At 37.4% G+C, this 17,027-nt stretch overlaps 1 protein-coding gene across 4 annotated transcripts in view; it reads right to left on the bottom strand.

Annotated features, from left to right (window-relative positions):
• Nucleotides 1-17,027, bottom strand: part of LOC150101147 (uncharacterized) — a 916,082-nt gene that overhangs the window by 521,029 nt on the left and 378,026 nt on the right. For all 4 annotated transcript variants that reach the window (XM_090401639.1, XM_090401642.1, XM_090401641.1 and 1 more), the window contains one exon: nt 1,055-1,216. In XM_090401639.1, the coding sequence (XP_090257765.1) occupies nt 1,055-1,216 (162 nt within the window). The remainder of the gene's footprint in view (nt 1-1,054; nt 1,217-17,027) is intronic.

The following is a 17,027-nucleotide window of genomic DNA, read 5'->3' as shown; positions in this document are numbered from 1 at the left end:
GTGGATTGAGTGGTGGAGACAGACAATTGAAGAGCAGGTACTCTCCCTCGATGAGTCTTTGGACTCACTGGAGGTGTCACATAATAATAATAATAATAATAATATTTTAAGTAGCTTCTTCCAAACATCATGCATACATTCTAATGTTGCATCACTCCATGCTTTGTATAATGCAAGACATGATATTCCTTCCAAAAGTGTTCAGGGGGTTTTCCCACCTTCAGTAGCAGCAATAGCCTGGGCATAAGTATTTCTGAAATAAATATGCCTTTAAGGCAGCAATGACAACCAGGTCCATGGAATGCAGGAGGGAGGTGGTATTTGGTGAATGTTAATGGAATGGCCATCATAAGTATGAATGATCATAAGTCAAGGACTAACTATACTATCATATCTTGCTATAGCAAGCACCATCAGAGAACTTCTTTATGAAATAAGCTGTTGAGCAGTTCAAGCCTAAATTCCACAGCATTCTTGCTATAGGGCTTTAGGAAATTTAAGAAAATTCTTAAAACAAACTGTAATGATTTTCATTATTGTGAACAACACAAGTAACAGTGATGAGATATACAAATTTTTCATTTGACAACTCAATAACTCAATATCAAAAATAACTCAATTTGACAACTGCTTCTTGTTTATATTCAATAAACTCAAATCATGTGTTTATTGTTTAAACTAAAAGCATCTGTGGATTATTGATGCCTCATGAGATTACTCACTAATTTTTAAAAATGTTTGAAACATTTATTTTCCTGTAAATTTCTACCATGATAACCAAGTTGAAATTTAAAAGTTGATTCCATGCTAGCTTATAACAGGTGAGTGCTCTTTTAATTTTAAAGAAAAATAACATGTACTGATATTTAAAAGAATGATATAAAATGAATGGTTAAAAGAATGCATAAAAAAATCAATTATTATAAGCTATAATAGGTGAATGAGAGAGAATAAAATAAAAGTGAGTAATCCATAAAGGTTTTTATTTTATTTTTTTTGATAAATTCTTGAACTAAATACTGTACACATCAAGAATGAAAGCATTACACAATACCTGGCAAGGGCTTACTTGACACAATCATCAGCTGATTCTTGGTAGCCCATTTACAAGTAACATTTCCCAGTATGCTTAAAGTTTCAGAGGTGAGAAAATCATCACAAGATTGCAGTTTGCATATGTAAACCGGCTCTTTAAAAATAACGTTAACAGAACGCCCTAAAATAAAGCAACAATTTTATAAATTTATTTTTTCATTATAGCATAAAATTATTAAAATCAAAATTGAAATTTGTTATACTAAAACTTAAAAGTGATTTTGATATTGCGAATTTCTCTAATTTAAAAAGTGAAAAATAATATTTGCATATGCCACAGGCCAATAATGAAATACTTGTTATTCTTAAACCACTATGGAGTCATGAGATTCATGTGGGAAATCCTTCCATTCAACCCACTACATCTATCAATCCCAGATCCACTCACACATTACTCCTTATTCACGAATCTACCTCTCATTCCTTTGCTCACACCATTCTTATAATGCCATCACTCACTTTCTTGAACAGAGCTCCTTTCCAGCTTATATTATTATTATACAATAAGTAGCCACTTTATTAGGAACAGCATTTAATAATCAGTGGGATCCCTTTTATGCCTTAAGAACAATCTATATTCTATTCATATTTATGAATTTAGGGACACAAAACACACATGTTGAAATGATTATTTTACTTATTATTAAGAAAATAACACTTGACATTTCGACCCCAGTATTGAAGTCATCATCAGAAAAATACATGTGTATATATGAAGACATGCTACATGCTCTTGCACTCTACAAAGGTAAATTGAATCTACACTGTTAACTGATCTTTTACTTAGCCTGATCTCTAGTGGTAAAAAAAAAATAAAATAAAATAAAAATAAAAAATAAACCCTGCTAAAGGAATCCCATACTAAGCTTTTCATCAGGACTTGTACAGTTCAGGTTGTTACTGAATGTTAAAAAAAAAAAAAAAAAAAAAAAAAAAAAAAAAAACTTCACCAAGTCTTCTTGTATTGTGATTTTTCTTTGGCTTGTTCTAGTTGCTATAATGGTCGTAAATGGGTCCTCCATATTCTTCGAATAGTTAGACCATCGTTTTTGTTCAGATTAGGATTGTGTTTGAGCATTTCACACGCTTCTTTAAATTTCCTCTCGAACCAGGTTTTGGTGCAGTGTAGGAACTTGGTACCTTCCCAATCAATTCTGTAGTATGTCTGGAGTGAGTGGTCTGAAAGGCCGGTTTTTCCTAAATGAAGGTATTTAATGTGTCATTTGTATTCATCTTTCTTAATTGGGATGGTTCACCCTTTTTCCCCTATGTATGGTAAGTTACATGTGCATTGTATTTTATAAACCCCTGGGTGGGCTAGGTGTGGAAGAGGATCTTTGGACGAACTGAGTAGGTGTCTTAATTTTGCCAGGGGTTAAAAGGTGGTTTTGATATTGTATTTGTATGTTGTATTTGATGTTCTATATTCTATGTCACTGATTCAACTAAGTGTCTAAATGTTCCTCTGGGATGTTTGTCGACGCTGTTACAAAGGCATCATGTTTTGTTGAAGGCTGGATGGTGGCATGTTGCTACTGTGAACTTGCTACTCGTTTCACCTCATCCCAGAGATGCTCTATTAGGTTGAGGTCTGGGGACTGAGCTAGCTACTGAAGTAAAGGAAACTCGCTGTCATGTTCTTTTAACCACTCCAACATGCTACGTGCTTTGCGGCATGGTATATGTCAAATGGAAGTACCATTTAACAATGGGTAAACTGCAGGCATGAATAGGTGATTATGATCAGCGGCAATGTTAAGAGTGTGTGACATTCCAGCAGTGTTCAACTGGTATTAAGGGACCTAATGTGTGCCAAAAAAGCCTTCCCAAAACCATTACACTTCTGTCAACAGACTGAGCTGTCTGCTACTTGGTGGGAAGGGTCCATTGCCTTGTTACTGGTGTTGCCAATTTAGTTGTAGATGGTTACTTGTAGATGGTAGTTGTAGATGATAGTTGTAGTTGTAGATCTAGCTCTTTTTTTTCTTCCATAGCTCCAAAAATTTAATCTAGCACCTAGCTCCAAATCTAGCTCCTTCAAAACTAGTTTCAGCACTTTTTAGTTGTTTTTATAACTTACTGTTAAAGAAATTGTTTTAAAAGTTTTCTAGATGTTCGCATTCGATAAGGAATTGTATTGTACATTTGGTGTGAGTATTGTACATGTTTCAAATGCATTATGACATCAGTCAGTCATGTGGCCCAACAGTCTGCCATTTTATCGTTTTAAAGTTCATAGCACTGCTACAAGTTAGACTTTTCACAGTGTTCTGGTTGGTAGTTATGACAGCGAGTGGGAAGTTTTTAAAGACTGATCGTGATTCGTTGCAGTAAAGAATTGTATATCCTTTTTCAAAAATGAGCAAAGAGAAAAATAAAGCTTACAAGCAAAAATTTAGGAGGGAGTGGTTGCAAATGGGAATGTTTAGTAAATGGTTGTGTGAAGTTCCTGGTGATGATACAAAAGGCCACTGTAAGTTTTGCAAATGTGATATAGCTGCTAAATATTGTCAGCTTGTAAAGCATAGTGAAAGTAAGAAACATCTTGCTGCAGTTCCATATAAGGCTGTTCCTATTACAAATATGCTTGTGAAAAAGTCTGATGAGACCGCGAACTTTGAAGGTAGGTTAACATTATTTCTTTGTTGTCACTTATCATTCAACAGTTGTGATCATCTAGTAGATCTTTGCAAAAATATCATCCCAGACAGTCAATTATGCCAAAGATAAAAATGCACCGAACTAAGTGCTCTGCAATTGTAAAGAATATTCTAAGTGAGCATTTTGAAGAAGATCTAATTGCGAACATTGGAGATGAAAATTTCAGCTTGCTAATAGAAGAATCGAATGATATCAGAGTGAATAAGATTTTAGGAATGGCCATCATTTATTATAGCATGAAATTCAACAAAATTATGCATACATTTCTGAGCATGGTGGTTCTAGAAAAGTGTGACGCTAATATGTGACTGCACTGAAAAAGAGCTCTTGACCAAGAAACTAGACATTAAAAATCTCATCGCAATTGGTACAGACGATGCCAGTGTTATGGTTGGTGTCAATAATGGCTAATGACGTTTATGAACAACTGAAGGCATATATTCCCTCTTTAATTTTAATTGGATGTGTATGCTGTTCATTACAACTGGCAATGTCTCACACTTGTGCAGAATCTCTCCCAAGAAAATTAGAAGTTTTAGTTGCCGAAACGTATAAGTGGTTTTCACATTCTTCTTCAACACAAGCAGCATACAAAGAGCTGTATCAAACTATCAACGAAAATGATGCTCCTCTGAAAATTGTAAGCAATTGTGCAACAAGGTGGCTCTCCATTGAACCTGTAGTAGACAGAATTCTCAGTCAGTGGTTGGAATTAAAAACTTACTTCAAAGTCGTGAGTGTGACTGAGAAATGTTACAAAACTCAAATTTTGTGGAAGATGTACAAAGATGTCTTCAAATAATCTCATCTTATCTGCACTCTGTTACATGCAAATTTTGTATTTTTTTTATTTAATTTAATTTTATTTTTTTTAAGTTCAGCAAGATAACAAAATTTTTGCATCTAACAGTGTGCAGATAAGATGAGATTATTTGAAGACCTTTCTCGTTTGATTCACTCTATTGATAATATGTTAGTGTGACCATCATCCACAGTCGATCCTCTAGAGTCAGAGATTGATGACTATTTGGATCCCAGTCCAAATCTTGGTTACAGATTTGAAAGAAAAATTTCAGAGTTGATGATACAAAAGAAAATAATGCAAAATGATGAGCAAAATCTTAGAAGTAGAGCAAGACAGTTTCTTCTTGGTCTCTTCAAACAGCTTAAGCAAAGGTTGCCTGAAAATTTGAATATTTTAAGAATGATGTCTGTTTTTTTTGTTGACAATATCCTAAAACATATGAAAAAACCTGTTACTCCCATCTTAGAAATAATGCTGAAAACAGAAAAAGATGTTGCTGCTGCTGAATACCAGTACAATACTATCCACTTAAATAAATGGACAAATATAGAAAACACTGAGCTATTCTGGACTGAAGTATGAGAATATAGAGATGCGTATAACGTATAAGTGGTTTTCACATTCTTCTTCAACACAAGCAGCATACAAAGAGCTGTATCAAACTATCAACGAAAATGATAGTTTGATACAGCCTGGGAATGAATCCATTTAAAGAGATCGCTCAGTGTGCAATAAATTTATTAATACTGCCAAATTCTAATGCGGAAATTGAATGAATTTTTAGTTCCATGAATATAGTTAAAACTAAATTAAGAAACAAGATGGAATTGCCAATGCTGACAGCTATTTTGTCAGTCAAGTATGGCCTCGGGCATAACAAGTGCTGTACAGACTATCGTTTACCAGCATCTACACTGCGTAATATTGGAACGATGGTCACATATAATAAAGCTGAAAATCTAAGTGAAAACGTGGTTGAATTAAGAGCAGAAGACCACATGAAAGATGTATTTAGCCATTTATATGCAAGTATCACTTCAACTTGAATAAAGTAAATTAACTTTAAAGTATCAGCTACTACTTTTAAAATTTTAGCTTCAAAATTTTATTTTTAACTCCTTTTTAGCTCTTTTATTTTTTAAGATTTAGCTGTTTTTAGTAATTTTCATTTGGCAACACTACTTCTTACCCATATATTCCAGTTCTGCCACCAGCATGGCATAGTACAAATTGAGAATCTTCAAACCAGGTGACATTTTTTTCATCAACTGTCCAGTGTTGTAATCACATGCCTGCTGAAGCACATCTTCTTGTTCGTAGCTGACAGCACTAGAACCCGGGATGGTTGTCTGCTCCTGTGCCATATATGTGACAGTATCTGATAAACTTCGTACTCTGAGATGATGTCCTAATCACCACTGTTGAGCTGTGATTTGACTGGTGGTGACCCTGCTGTCATGTTTCACAATCGGTGTTTCTTCTCTGACTTCATGCATCAGTGAGCTGTGTCCATCAACAGAACTGCCATTGATTTGACACTGTCTGGTTATTATATCACTCCTGGTCAATTCTAAACACGGCTGTGTGTGTGTGAAAAGTCCAAAAGAGTAGATATTTGTGAGATACTGGCACTAGCATGTCTAGTACCAAAAATTACAGTCAAAGTCAGTTAACTCAAGTCCAAACATAAAAAAGAGAACCATCAAATGCCTGTCTACCTGTCTGATTTATATAGCAGACTGCAGTCACACGACTCCACATCATTAGGAATGCTCTGTAACACAATAGGCTCTTAAATTGCATCTTCTCAATCTTTCCTCATACTCGACATTCCAGAGGTCAGAAACTAACTTAGCCAGTCGCCTTTGGACCCTTTCCAACATCTCTTAATCCTTCTGAAATCCCGGTGACCAAATCTGAACACAATAGTCCATGTGTGGCCTAATCAAAGCCTTATACAATGGAACAAGAATCTCCCTACTTCTACACGTCAGTGTCCTCCGCATCATTCACAGAAGCCTTTGTGTTGTCTTCACAATTTGGCTATGTATCCCCTAAATTTCAGATCCTTATCCACTATCACCCCCAGATCTCTTATTTCCTCCACCTCCGACAATATATCCTCATTAAGCATAAATTCTGCATCCCATTTTTGTTTTCCAAATTTTAAAACCTTACATTTTGCAACATTGAACCCATATCCCCTTTCCTGTGCCCAATCACTCAATTTATTCAAGTCTTCTTGTAAGGCCACAATATCTTCTCTACTCTTCATGGTTCGTCCCAACTTTGCATCATCTGCAAATAACTGAATATCTCCATCCAAATCTTCACCAATGATAGAGACAGGTTGTACAGAAAATAGTGGGAGATCAGGGGAGAACCAGAGGTCATCCCTGAAAACTGTATAAAGAGGGTGTGAGTAGGGGAGTGAGAAGCAGGTTTTTTTCATGCAGAGTTGTGAATGATTGGATTGCCTTGCATGAGATTGTGGTATCTGCAGAGAATTTGAGCGTGTTTAAAGCACAGTATGATGAGCTGTGTGTGTGTGATAAAAGGGCCTCCTAGATGAGTCTTTGACTCCATGAGGTCTTGGGTGATGATAATGATGATAATAATAATAATACATTCACACATTGATGCTGTTATGTCAGTTCCCAAGCAGCATTTATTTCCTTACCACTCAACTCCTCATTCCATGCTACAGTTCCAATAATCACCAGCCTTATAATTCCTCATATATTCTTTTCTATTATTTTCTTCAGAAGTCTGCATATGACTAGCCAAAACTCAGGTGATCACTTCACGATCACTCTCACCAACTGGAGGAAAGTGTGAAACCCCACTCACAATTACATCCTCTAATGATATGATCAAATCTAAAACTCTTGATCTTGTGCCCTACTTTACATGCTGTCTGAGATAGTTAACTCTCAAAAACTCAAAAAATTCATTTTTCTTATCCTTAAATGCTACCTGTTTATTCCGATTTATACTACCATAATTGAATTCACCCATAATAATCACCCTTCATTTGTTAACTAACCCAAGTTATTTGCACATTACTTTATCAGCACCCTCCACATTCCCAGGCATATAACAACATCTGCACCTCATAACCATTGCCACTATTTCTCTGTTTCATATCTACCTTACATGGACATAATTCCACTGCTGTCATCAGCAGCACTCTTCTCCCTCCTTCTTGTTCATTCTATCATTGCAAAAAACACAGTACTCCTCCATTTCTATTCCTGCTAGGATATCATCTTCATCCAACCATATTTTACTTATGAATCCGTGAAACCATTTCATCTCCCTTATTTCTGATACTTCTGGCATTTGTAAATAAACACAGCAGTTCGCTTTTAGGTCTATAACCATTCCTACCCAACCCACTTTTTTGTTCCCCACAACACCTCCCCTTGTACAATCACCTTTATCGCTGCTTCTCACCCATATCTGCTCAGTCTCAATTTCCCCATTCACATCCCGATCTATTCCATTTCTATGCTGATCATCCTCATACAATATTCACTACTACTGCCAATATCCATGCTCCATATGCCATGTCTCTCTGTCCATCCAAGCTCACCCTATTTCCCTGTTCTACTTGCATTCCCATTCTTTCTATCTCTCACACTATTATCATTTCCACTGTCAAGCATTTGTGTCTATTCAGTACCACTATCCTGATCTTTCACTTCATCTCTTACTACTGATCGCTTGCTTGCATCACACAATGCACTTCCATCTATCCAGTCTACTTGACAAATCGGAGTTCAAATCAGAGACATTATTCCTTGAAGTGGCACAACTTTTACAAAATCCAATTAAATTTTAATTGGATTTTGTAAAAACAATTTTAAACAGATTTTGATGCACCCTATCTACCCACCAGCAACAACAGGAATCGCCATGAAAAGTGCCACTGTCACCCTCCATGCAAGTGATTGTCCTTGTTATCCAGGTCATTTTAGTTTGTCTTGACTGATCGTGTAGTGTTAAATTGCCTATGATAATGCTAGCTTAAGCTACCAAAATTTCAGCTGTAAATAATTAATTTAAGCTAATAAACTGTTTACTTTTCAGTATCCATGTAGCTTTATGTTCCAGACACTTTGACATGAATAACAGCAACAGGTACAGAAATTTAAACATGGAATTAAAATTGTTGATAGGAAGCCAGTAATATTAATTATTATTACTACTACCACCATAATCATTATTATCACTGCAGGATGGCCATATGAAATTTTTCTCACAATACTTATCATATTGTTTTATATACTCATTTACTGACAAAGCATTTGCAATCACATCTGGTAACACATTCTTAGTTGTTTATCACTCTTGCAGCAAAATATTTCTCTTACTAACCACACTCTCACATAATTTCGAAATATCTCACGAAATATCGAATTCCAATCATTTGCAGTATCAATAATGTACAAAATAAATAGTGCAGGTCAAGTACACAACTGTTACTTACTACTTTTCACTGCCTTCTTCTTGATTCCACCTTATCATTACAGCTGCTAATGTTATCTACGAGAAACCTTTTTTATCAATGTCACCAGATTCATGTCTCTCCATATGCTCAAATTGACATAAATGGTTACTATGCAATACCTTGTCAAATGTCTTGGCAAAGTCCAACAGTATCGCTGGGTAGCTCTTGTCTATCATTTGCTACATTCTTCCTTATGCAAAATAACTATCTTGTCCTCTTTCCAATCACTTATAGTAGAACCAGTACTAAAAGTCAGAGGCAATGATATCTCTCTAGCACTTTCTCATAACACAGAAGATGATATCGAATTCCAATCACAAGGTTACGTTAGTATTGACATTTTATAACATCCTAAATAATTCCAGTCTATCCAGCTTGTATCAGTTGTTATATCAGTCAGTGCATCAGCTTCACCCTCATACATAATCAAGAAGTACTTCAATATTTCTTTTAATATCGTTATCTGCCTATCATATGAATTAATTAAAATTATCCTTCCCAGAGTGCAAGGTTATTGTCAGACATGTTACAAGGTAGCAGAAGAAAAAGATAAGTTTTCATTATTATTAATTAGTGTTTTTACTTTAAATTGCGGGAAATCTAAGCTATATAAAGCATACAGTCTAAGGGTAATTCGCATTTGGGGAATTTGTGCTTAAACCAATATTTCATTATAGGTTGTAGTATTCTTTGTGCTGTGTTTAATAATGGCAGCAGCTGCAGCTCAGTTTGCCAAAGGCTTATCACAAACTCCACCACCATTTAAGGACTACATTTTACACAGCATACTATGGAATTTTGTGAAATGCAGTGCTTCCAGCATGCGTACATCCTGGGTTAGATATGTGGAAGGCGAAAGATCAGGGAGTACATGACTGCAGAAAATGGGAACAACTTTGTGATTTAGAAATTAGTATAATGGACCTTGGTAGAATTACATCAGAAACAGGTGAATGCCGACCAAGAGAGATGAGTATTGTGATCGGTGGCGAGGAAAACAAGTGAAATGTGAATGAAAAAATAAAAGTAGGGAGTGCAGTAGGTTTGAAACAGTGAAGTTTTTGAAGATGGTGGTAATTTGGAGGACGAATGTCAAGAAAGAGTATGTAGCTTCAGATATAGATTTTTTTTTTAAATTTCTTTATTTAACTTGATAAAATATTATTATTATTACGGGCGACTCCAGGGAGTCCTTAGACTCATCGAGAGAGGCCCTAAACATCATGTCCACACAACTATTCAACATTCTCACAGTATCTATCATACCTTGCTTTGAACTCATTCACTGTCATAGCACCCACAACAGACTCTGGCAGCTTATTCCACTCATTTACCACTCTAAAAGTAAAGAACCCAGCTCTAACACCCCTGCTAATCTTCCACAGATGTCCCCTAGTTCTCCCACCACCAGCCCTGATCTCAAAAATATCCTCTGAATTAATCCTATTGAAACCCTTTAGTAATTTGAATGTCTCAATCATATCTCCCCTTTTCCGCCTATCAACCAATTTCTGCAACACACAAATCCTCAACCTGTTCTCATAAGGTTCGTTCCAAAGACCTCCTATCATCTTGGTCGCTAGCCTCTGGATCCTCTCCACCTCCTCCCCATCAAGAAGAAACCTAGGTGACCAAATCTGGGCGCAGTAGACGAGATGAGGTCTTATCAAGGCTCGGTACAGAGGTACAATAACTTGCTTGTCTCTGCTCGTCAAAGTATTTTTCAACAACTAAGTGAGTTGATGAGCTGATTTAGCCACTTGTGCGATGTGCACCCCCAAACTTCATCTCCCTATCCACCAACACTCCCAAGTCCCTGGCCTCATCAATCTCGTGGAGTACAGTTCCACCAATGTGGCATACTGTTGCTAATCTTTTCACCCCAAAATCCATAACCTTACATTTTGTCACATTAAAATGACATCCATTCTCCTTAGCCCAGAATTCCAATCTATCCAAGTCTTCCCGCAAGATTTTGACATCTTCTGCATTCACTATTGCCCTACCTAACTTTGCATCATCAGCGAACAAATGAACTGTTCCTCTTAGATCCTTCCCCATATCGTTAATGAACAAATTGAACAGCAGTGGTCCAAGAACAGAACCCTGAGGCACATCACTAGTCACAGGCCATCTTTTGGACTCTGCTCCTGAATAAACTACTCTCTGATATCTCTCTATCAACCACCCTCCTATCCATCTCACCAACCCTATATCCATTCCCATATGTTGTAGTTTACGGATTAGAATTCCATGTGGTATCCTGTCAAATGCCTTAGCCAGGTCCAGCAGTATCACTGTAAACCCATTACCCTTATCCAGTTCATCCATCACTGTGTTATAATACGTGAGCAAGTTACTGAGGCATAATCTACCCTTCACAAAGCCATGCTGTCCCCTGTACAGTATTTCATTTTCATGAATCCATTCCTGTATTTTTCTCTTGACTACTTTCTCCAAGACCTTGACAACGACTCCTGATATGCTGATCAGTCAGTAATTTGCAACAGTAGTCTTGGATCCTCCTTTATGCAGTGGAACTATTTTCCCCCTCTTTCCACACCTTCAGGACTAAATGAGACCCAAGACTCAGATTAAACAACATGGTCAAGGGCACTAATAATTCTTTAGCTGCTTCACGTAAGACCCGTGCCAGTATACCATCCAATCCCACAGATGTATTCACATTAAGGTTCTGTAATAGACTATTCACCTCCACTTCATTCATCACAATTCCCATATAAACTAATGTTTCCTTCATTTTTTTAATGTCACCACCTGGATGATATAGTCTTGCAAAGTGCTCGCTCAGTAATTCCACCATATCGACTGATTCAGTGACCTCCTTACCATCGTCATTCCTTAAAATCATTCTGCCATGTATAGTTTTTTTTTGCTTGCAGCATATTGAAAGAACTGTTTGGGATTCTCTTTAGCTTGCATAGCTAGTTTCCTTTCATAATCCACTTTTGCCTTTTTTACCACACTTGTTATCCTTCTGGCCTGCGCTTTATAGCATTCGTGTGCCTGCAGGTCACCTTTCACTTTAAATTCCCTCCACATTTGTTTCTTTTTTTCCACCTCAAGCTTAATGGTGTTATTCATCCATTTAACCCCTACTTGTTTTACTATTCGGACCCTAGGTATACAATCAGCCATAACCTCCTGTAAATTCTTGTTGACCACTTCCCATGCTCTATCGACATCCAGCCCTTGCAGTTTTACATTGCTTGGATCAATGCCATGGCAATGATCCAAGCAATCTCCTAAGCTTGTCATACTTGCCAGCACAGTAATTCCATATATACCCTGTCTTAATCAAAAATTCCACACCTTTAGCCACCTCCCAGGTCAAGACCTTATAATTACTCTTACCAATAGGTGGCAACATGGTCATATTTATTACAGTCAAATTCTCAGATGCTATTACCCGGTCAAGCACTCTCAAACCCCTAGTATTTTCACTTACATGCTGTCTCAGATAGTTATCCCTTAATAATTGAATAAAATCCATTTCCTTCCTCACATGTGTCCTCTCCTCCTTCCAATCAATGTTATCATAGTTGAAATCCCCCATAATAATTACCCTCCTTCCACTCATTTCACCAATTTGTTTATGCATACTATCTCCACCATCTATTCCATCATCTGGACTATAGCAGCACCCAACTATATATTTTGTTCTGACAGTCTCAATCTCACACCAAATACAACTTCAATTCTCTTTGGCTGCAGTTCATCAGCTATCATCAATAACACTCCTCCCCCCATTTTATTATCCCTGTCCCTCTTAAACACATCTATCCCATCATCTGGTCTATAGCAGCACCCAACTATATATTTTGTTCTGCCAGTCTCAATCTCACACCAAATAGTCTCAAATGAGCTCTTTTCACTATCCTGCAATACAACTTCAATTCTCCTTGGCTGAAGATCATCAGCCATCATCATCAATAACACTCCTCCCCATTTTATTCTCTCTGTCCCTCCTAAACACACTATAACCTACACATTCTATCCCACTAACTATATCATCTTCTATCAGCAATGTTTCACTAATGCCAATAACCTGTGGCCTGGAAGAGCCAATCAAGGCCAAAAATTCTTCTTTCTTGTTTCTAATACTCCTGGCATTAGTATACATGAAATGTAGAGGTCCCTTTGTCCAACCCCTATCTTCATGCATTATTCTAACTATCCTTGTCCTTAGAACTGGCTCGGGTGCATTATATACATTCTTACACTCAACTGTCTCACTGATGTCTGCATATCCACTCCCCCCCCCCCTCTTGGTAGTTCTAGTTTCCCTGGTTCTGCACATCCATTTTCACTTCATTCAGCAAGTTTTTCCAGTCTCCACACACCAAATCCATTCAAATGTAGGCCATCCATCTGGTATAAATCCTTTCGCCCATCAAACTCATTTCAGACGTCCACAAATTCCACACCACACCATCTGCATAGCCTGCGCATAAAGTCATTTGCGATTATGGCCCTCCTTCTAAACTCCTCCCTGTCATACTGTGGCAACAGACTCACCATCCTAACTCTGTCACTCTTTTCTTTTGCTACCTTTAACAATACTTTAAAGTCCATTCTCATAAAATATTTATCTCGTTTCAATTCATTCGTACCTGCCACAACTATCAATTCTTTCACCCTCTGTTTTTGCGGTCTAATACTCTCACTTATATCCTTATTCGTTAAAATATACATTAGAAGATAGGTAACAAAGGACTATTTACATATTATAAGTATAGAAGTATATAGATTACAGAGAAAGGAAGATTTTCCTTTCGGATATACAATAGAAAGTGCAATATATGAATCAACATATTACAGTTCAGTTTCACTCTTAGTTTTCTTACAGATGAAGTGTATTGCCATCGTCAATCCAGAACAAGGTACCAGTTGGGTTCCACTCCTCTATGAATTTCGGGACAGTTCTTGTTTCTTTGTAGTAATTAAGTTCCAGCGAAAAGCCTGCTTTGTAGTTTCTGACAGAGGGTTTGTGCCGATTCAGTGATGAATGGGTGCTGGTTATTTCTTGTGTTTTAGGTAGAAGCTGTAGATGATGGCCTTAGTGCAGATGAAGAGGAAATTGCATATTCTATGTCTGTTTTCTTCTGTATGGACTAAATTCCAGTAGTCTTCTTGGCTGTGTGTGTGTGGTTACAGATGCTAGAGGCAGTATTCAGGACATAGGTTATCATCGGTTTGTTTGCTGGACAGGTTAAATATGTGTGTTCCAAGGTACCTGAAACTTTGCAGAATAGACACAGATCATTTCTTTGAGCTTAAATTTGTAGAGCTTAGAAGGAGTTGGCAGGATGTTATGCCATTGTCTCCACTGTATGTTGGAACCTGGTTTGGCATACTTCGATTTACATGGAAGATCCCACTGAAAACTGAATGGCATGTGCAGCCTTGTAGATGAGAGGGTTAAGGATTAATATACGAAGGGCAAAGTCAGAGGCACTGACATGAGGAAGTGGTATATTTTCTTGTAGTTGGGGGGGAGAATTGGAAGTGAGGCTTCAGATTGTACAAGATGAAATATCGGCTCTGAGCAGTTTCTAGAAGGAATACGGATTCTCTGAGGTGTAGCGATATCTGGATAGGCTTTTCTAATAGCAGCTTTCATCTGTTGATATTGCTTTTCAGTTTTTGGGTTCTTCATTGGTAGGCTTGTGAATGTTTTCCACTTTAGGGTCTGGGTCAGGAGGTCAGATAGATAGATATAGAGAGAGAGAAATGTGCTGAAAGAAGAAGTGGAATGTATCAGGAACAAGTTGAGAAGCGTGAAAGACAAGATTAGGTGACTAGAAACTGTAAAGTGAATCAAAGTAGGAGTGAGAGTGTTGTGAGAATGATAGAAGAGGAGAGAATAAGAGAATCAACAAAAGAGAGAGAATGTGAGAAAGGCAAGACAATGCTGGAACCAGGAATGGGGATGACAGGCAAGTAGGGGAAAAAAGAAAGAAAGTGGTAGAGGAGAGAGCGAGGGATGCAGGTGAACAAGGAAGAAACAGAGTTGTAAGGGGGGGGGTGAAGTATGGAGACTCAATGATCCGTTGTGTACAAGAAAGAATGAAAGAGGAGGGTTTGACTGGAGGAACTAAAGATAGTGGGACTATGGCAATTAAGCAAGGTGAAAGGGTAGATGAGATGATTGTGATGGTGGTCAGGAACAACTTAAGAGCCAGTGTGAATTAGGTGGCAGGACATCTGAGGTTCATGCTTGAGGTAATACAGAAGAAACCCGAGAGAGAGAGAGAGAGAGAGAGAGAGAGAGAGAAGGTAATGAGTGTGTTGGCCAGGTATGATAATTCACAGCTGTAGAGAAGAGCATCAATAATGAATAGCATAATATCTCTTGAATCCAGAAAGAAACTGTATGTGAGAGACAGCTTGCATCTGAATGAGGAAGGACACTGGCATTTGGAGAGAATGTTGCCCTCTGAACAAGTCAGGAAGAACATAGGCATTTGGAGAGAATGTTGTTCTCTGAACAAGTCAGTGTGTCAATACAGGGAAACAAGTATTATCAAAGTGAATGGTAGCAGGGGTGGCCTTTTGTAGGAAAAGGCTGTTGGGAGAAGGGGGAATACGTCAGATAAGGATGAATCTAGTGGAGTGTGAAGGGGATAATGATAGGTATATAAACAGTGTCAATGCCTTGATACTTTTTATTAATACACCACTGAGTCATTAATAAATTAATTTTATTAATGAATCAGTGGTGTCGATAGCACAGCCTGTCCAAAGACTGTTGGGATCTCTGAGAGGTGATTGATGAAATACTATATACTATCTGGAATAGCAGTAGCAAAGTATAGCAATTTTCAACAGGATAGAAAGGGGAAATGGGATATTGGAGTATTGCTTATGATAAGTGATAACTTATGTTCTCTCAGAGTGGAGAATTTGGAGGGCAATAGCACTAATGAGTTTGAAAACATATGGTGTGAGGTAGCAGCAGGCAGGACAGGATATCTAGTGTGTTCCTATAAGCCAGGAAGCATAAAGGGTAAGGAGCAGGAGATATTTAGGCAGTTGAGTCTGGTGAATGCAAAAAGAATGCAGTTTATGGGAGTTTTAACTAAAGCAGTATAAATTGGGAAGACGAAACTGCATGTAGTAGTAGTAAGGGAATGGAATTTCTGGAATTCATCAGAGACAAATGTTTTAGACAACATGTAGCAGAAGAAACATGAGGGTCAAGACTTTTAGATTTGGTAATAGTATAAGAAGATCAGATTATAACTGAGATCACATCTCTGCCCCCAGCTGGAGAGTGAGAGAGAGAGAGAACGAGCGTGATTGTGTGGCTTTGATGTGGAACATGCATAGACATGCAAGAGTATCAAAGGGAAAGGAATGAATGTGGAATTAAAAGGCAGGTGATTATAATAATCTTAGATATCAATCTGGGGCAGTTCCATGGAGGAAGGAATTGGAAGGGAGAGATATCATAAGTGCTTGGTAACTTGTGAAGGAATATTTATTTATTAGGGGCAACAGTAAGTTGTATACTGTGAGTGAAGAAGAAAACAGAAGAGAATTTGGTGTAAAGTGGATGACAAACAAAATCAAATGGTAACTGTAGGTAAAAAAGTTATTATTATTATGGGTATCTCCATGGAGTCAGTAGACTCATTGCGGAAGACCCAAACTATCAAAACAATATCTATCATATCTCTTCTTGAACTCGTTTACAGACAAAGAACTCACAACTGAGTCAGGCAATGCATTCCACTCAATCACCACCCTCCAGGAGAAAAAACCTCATTCTCACACCCTTGTTAACCACACTTTTTCTTTAATTTCCAGGGATGACCTCTTGTTTTTCCATCACTATCACAAAGCTGAAATATTTCCTGCATAAATCTTATAAAAACCATTTAGTAATTTAAATGTTTCCATCATAACATCATCACAAGCTCTCAGTCA

Source organism: Typopeltis vanoorti, chromosome 12 (assembly GCF_054136105.1).
Source record: "Typopeltis vanoorti isolate ZY-2024b chromosome 12, IOZ_Tvanoo_1.0, whole genome shotgun sequence".
NCBI lineage: Eukaryota > Metazoa > Arthropoda > Arachnida > Uropygi > Thelyphonidae > Typopeltis > Typopeltis vanoorti.
Note: the sequence above shows the minus strand (reverse complement) of the source record. Positions and strands in the feature narration are given on the sequence as shown.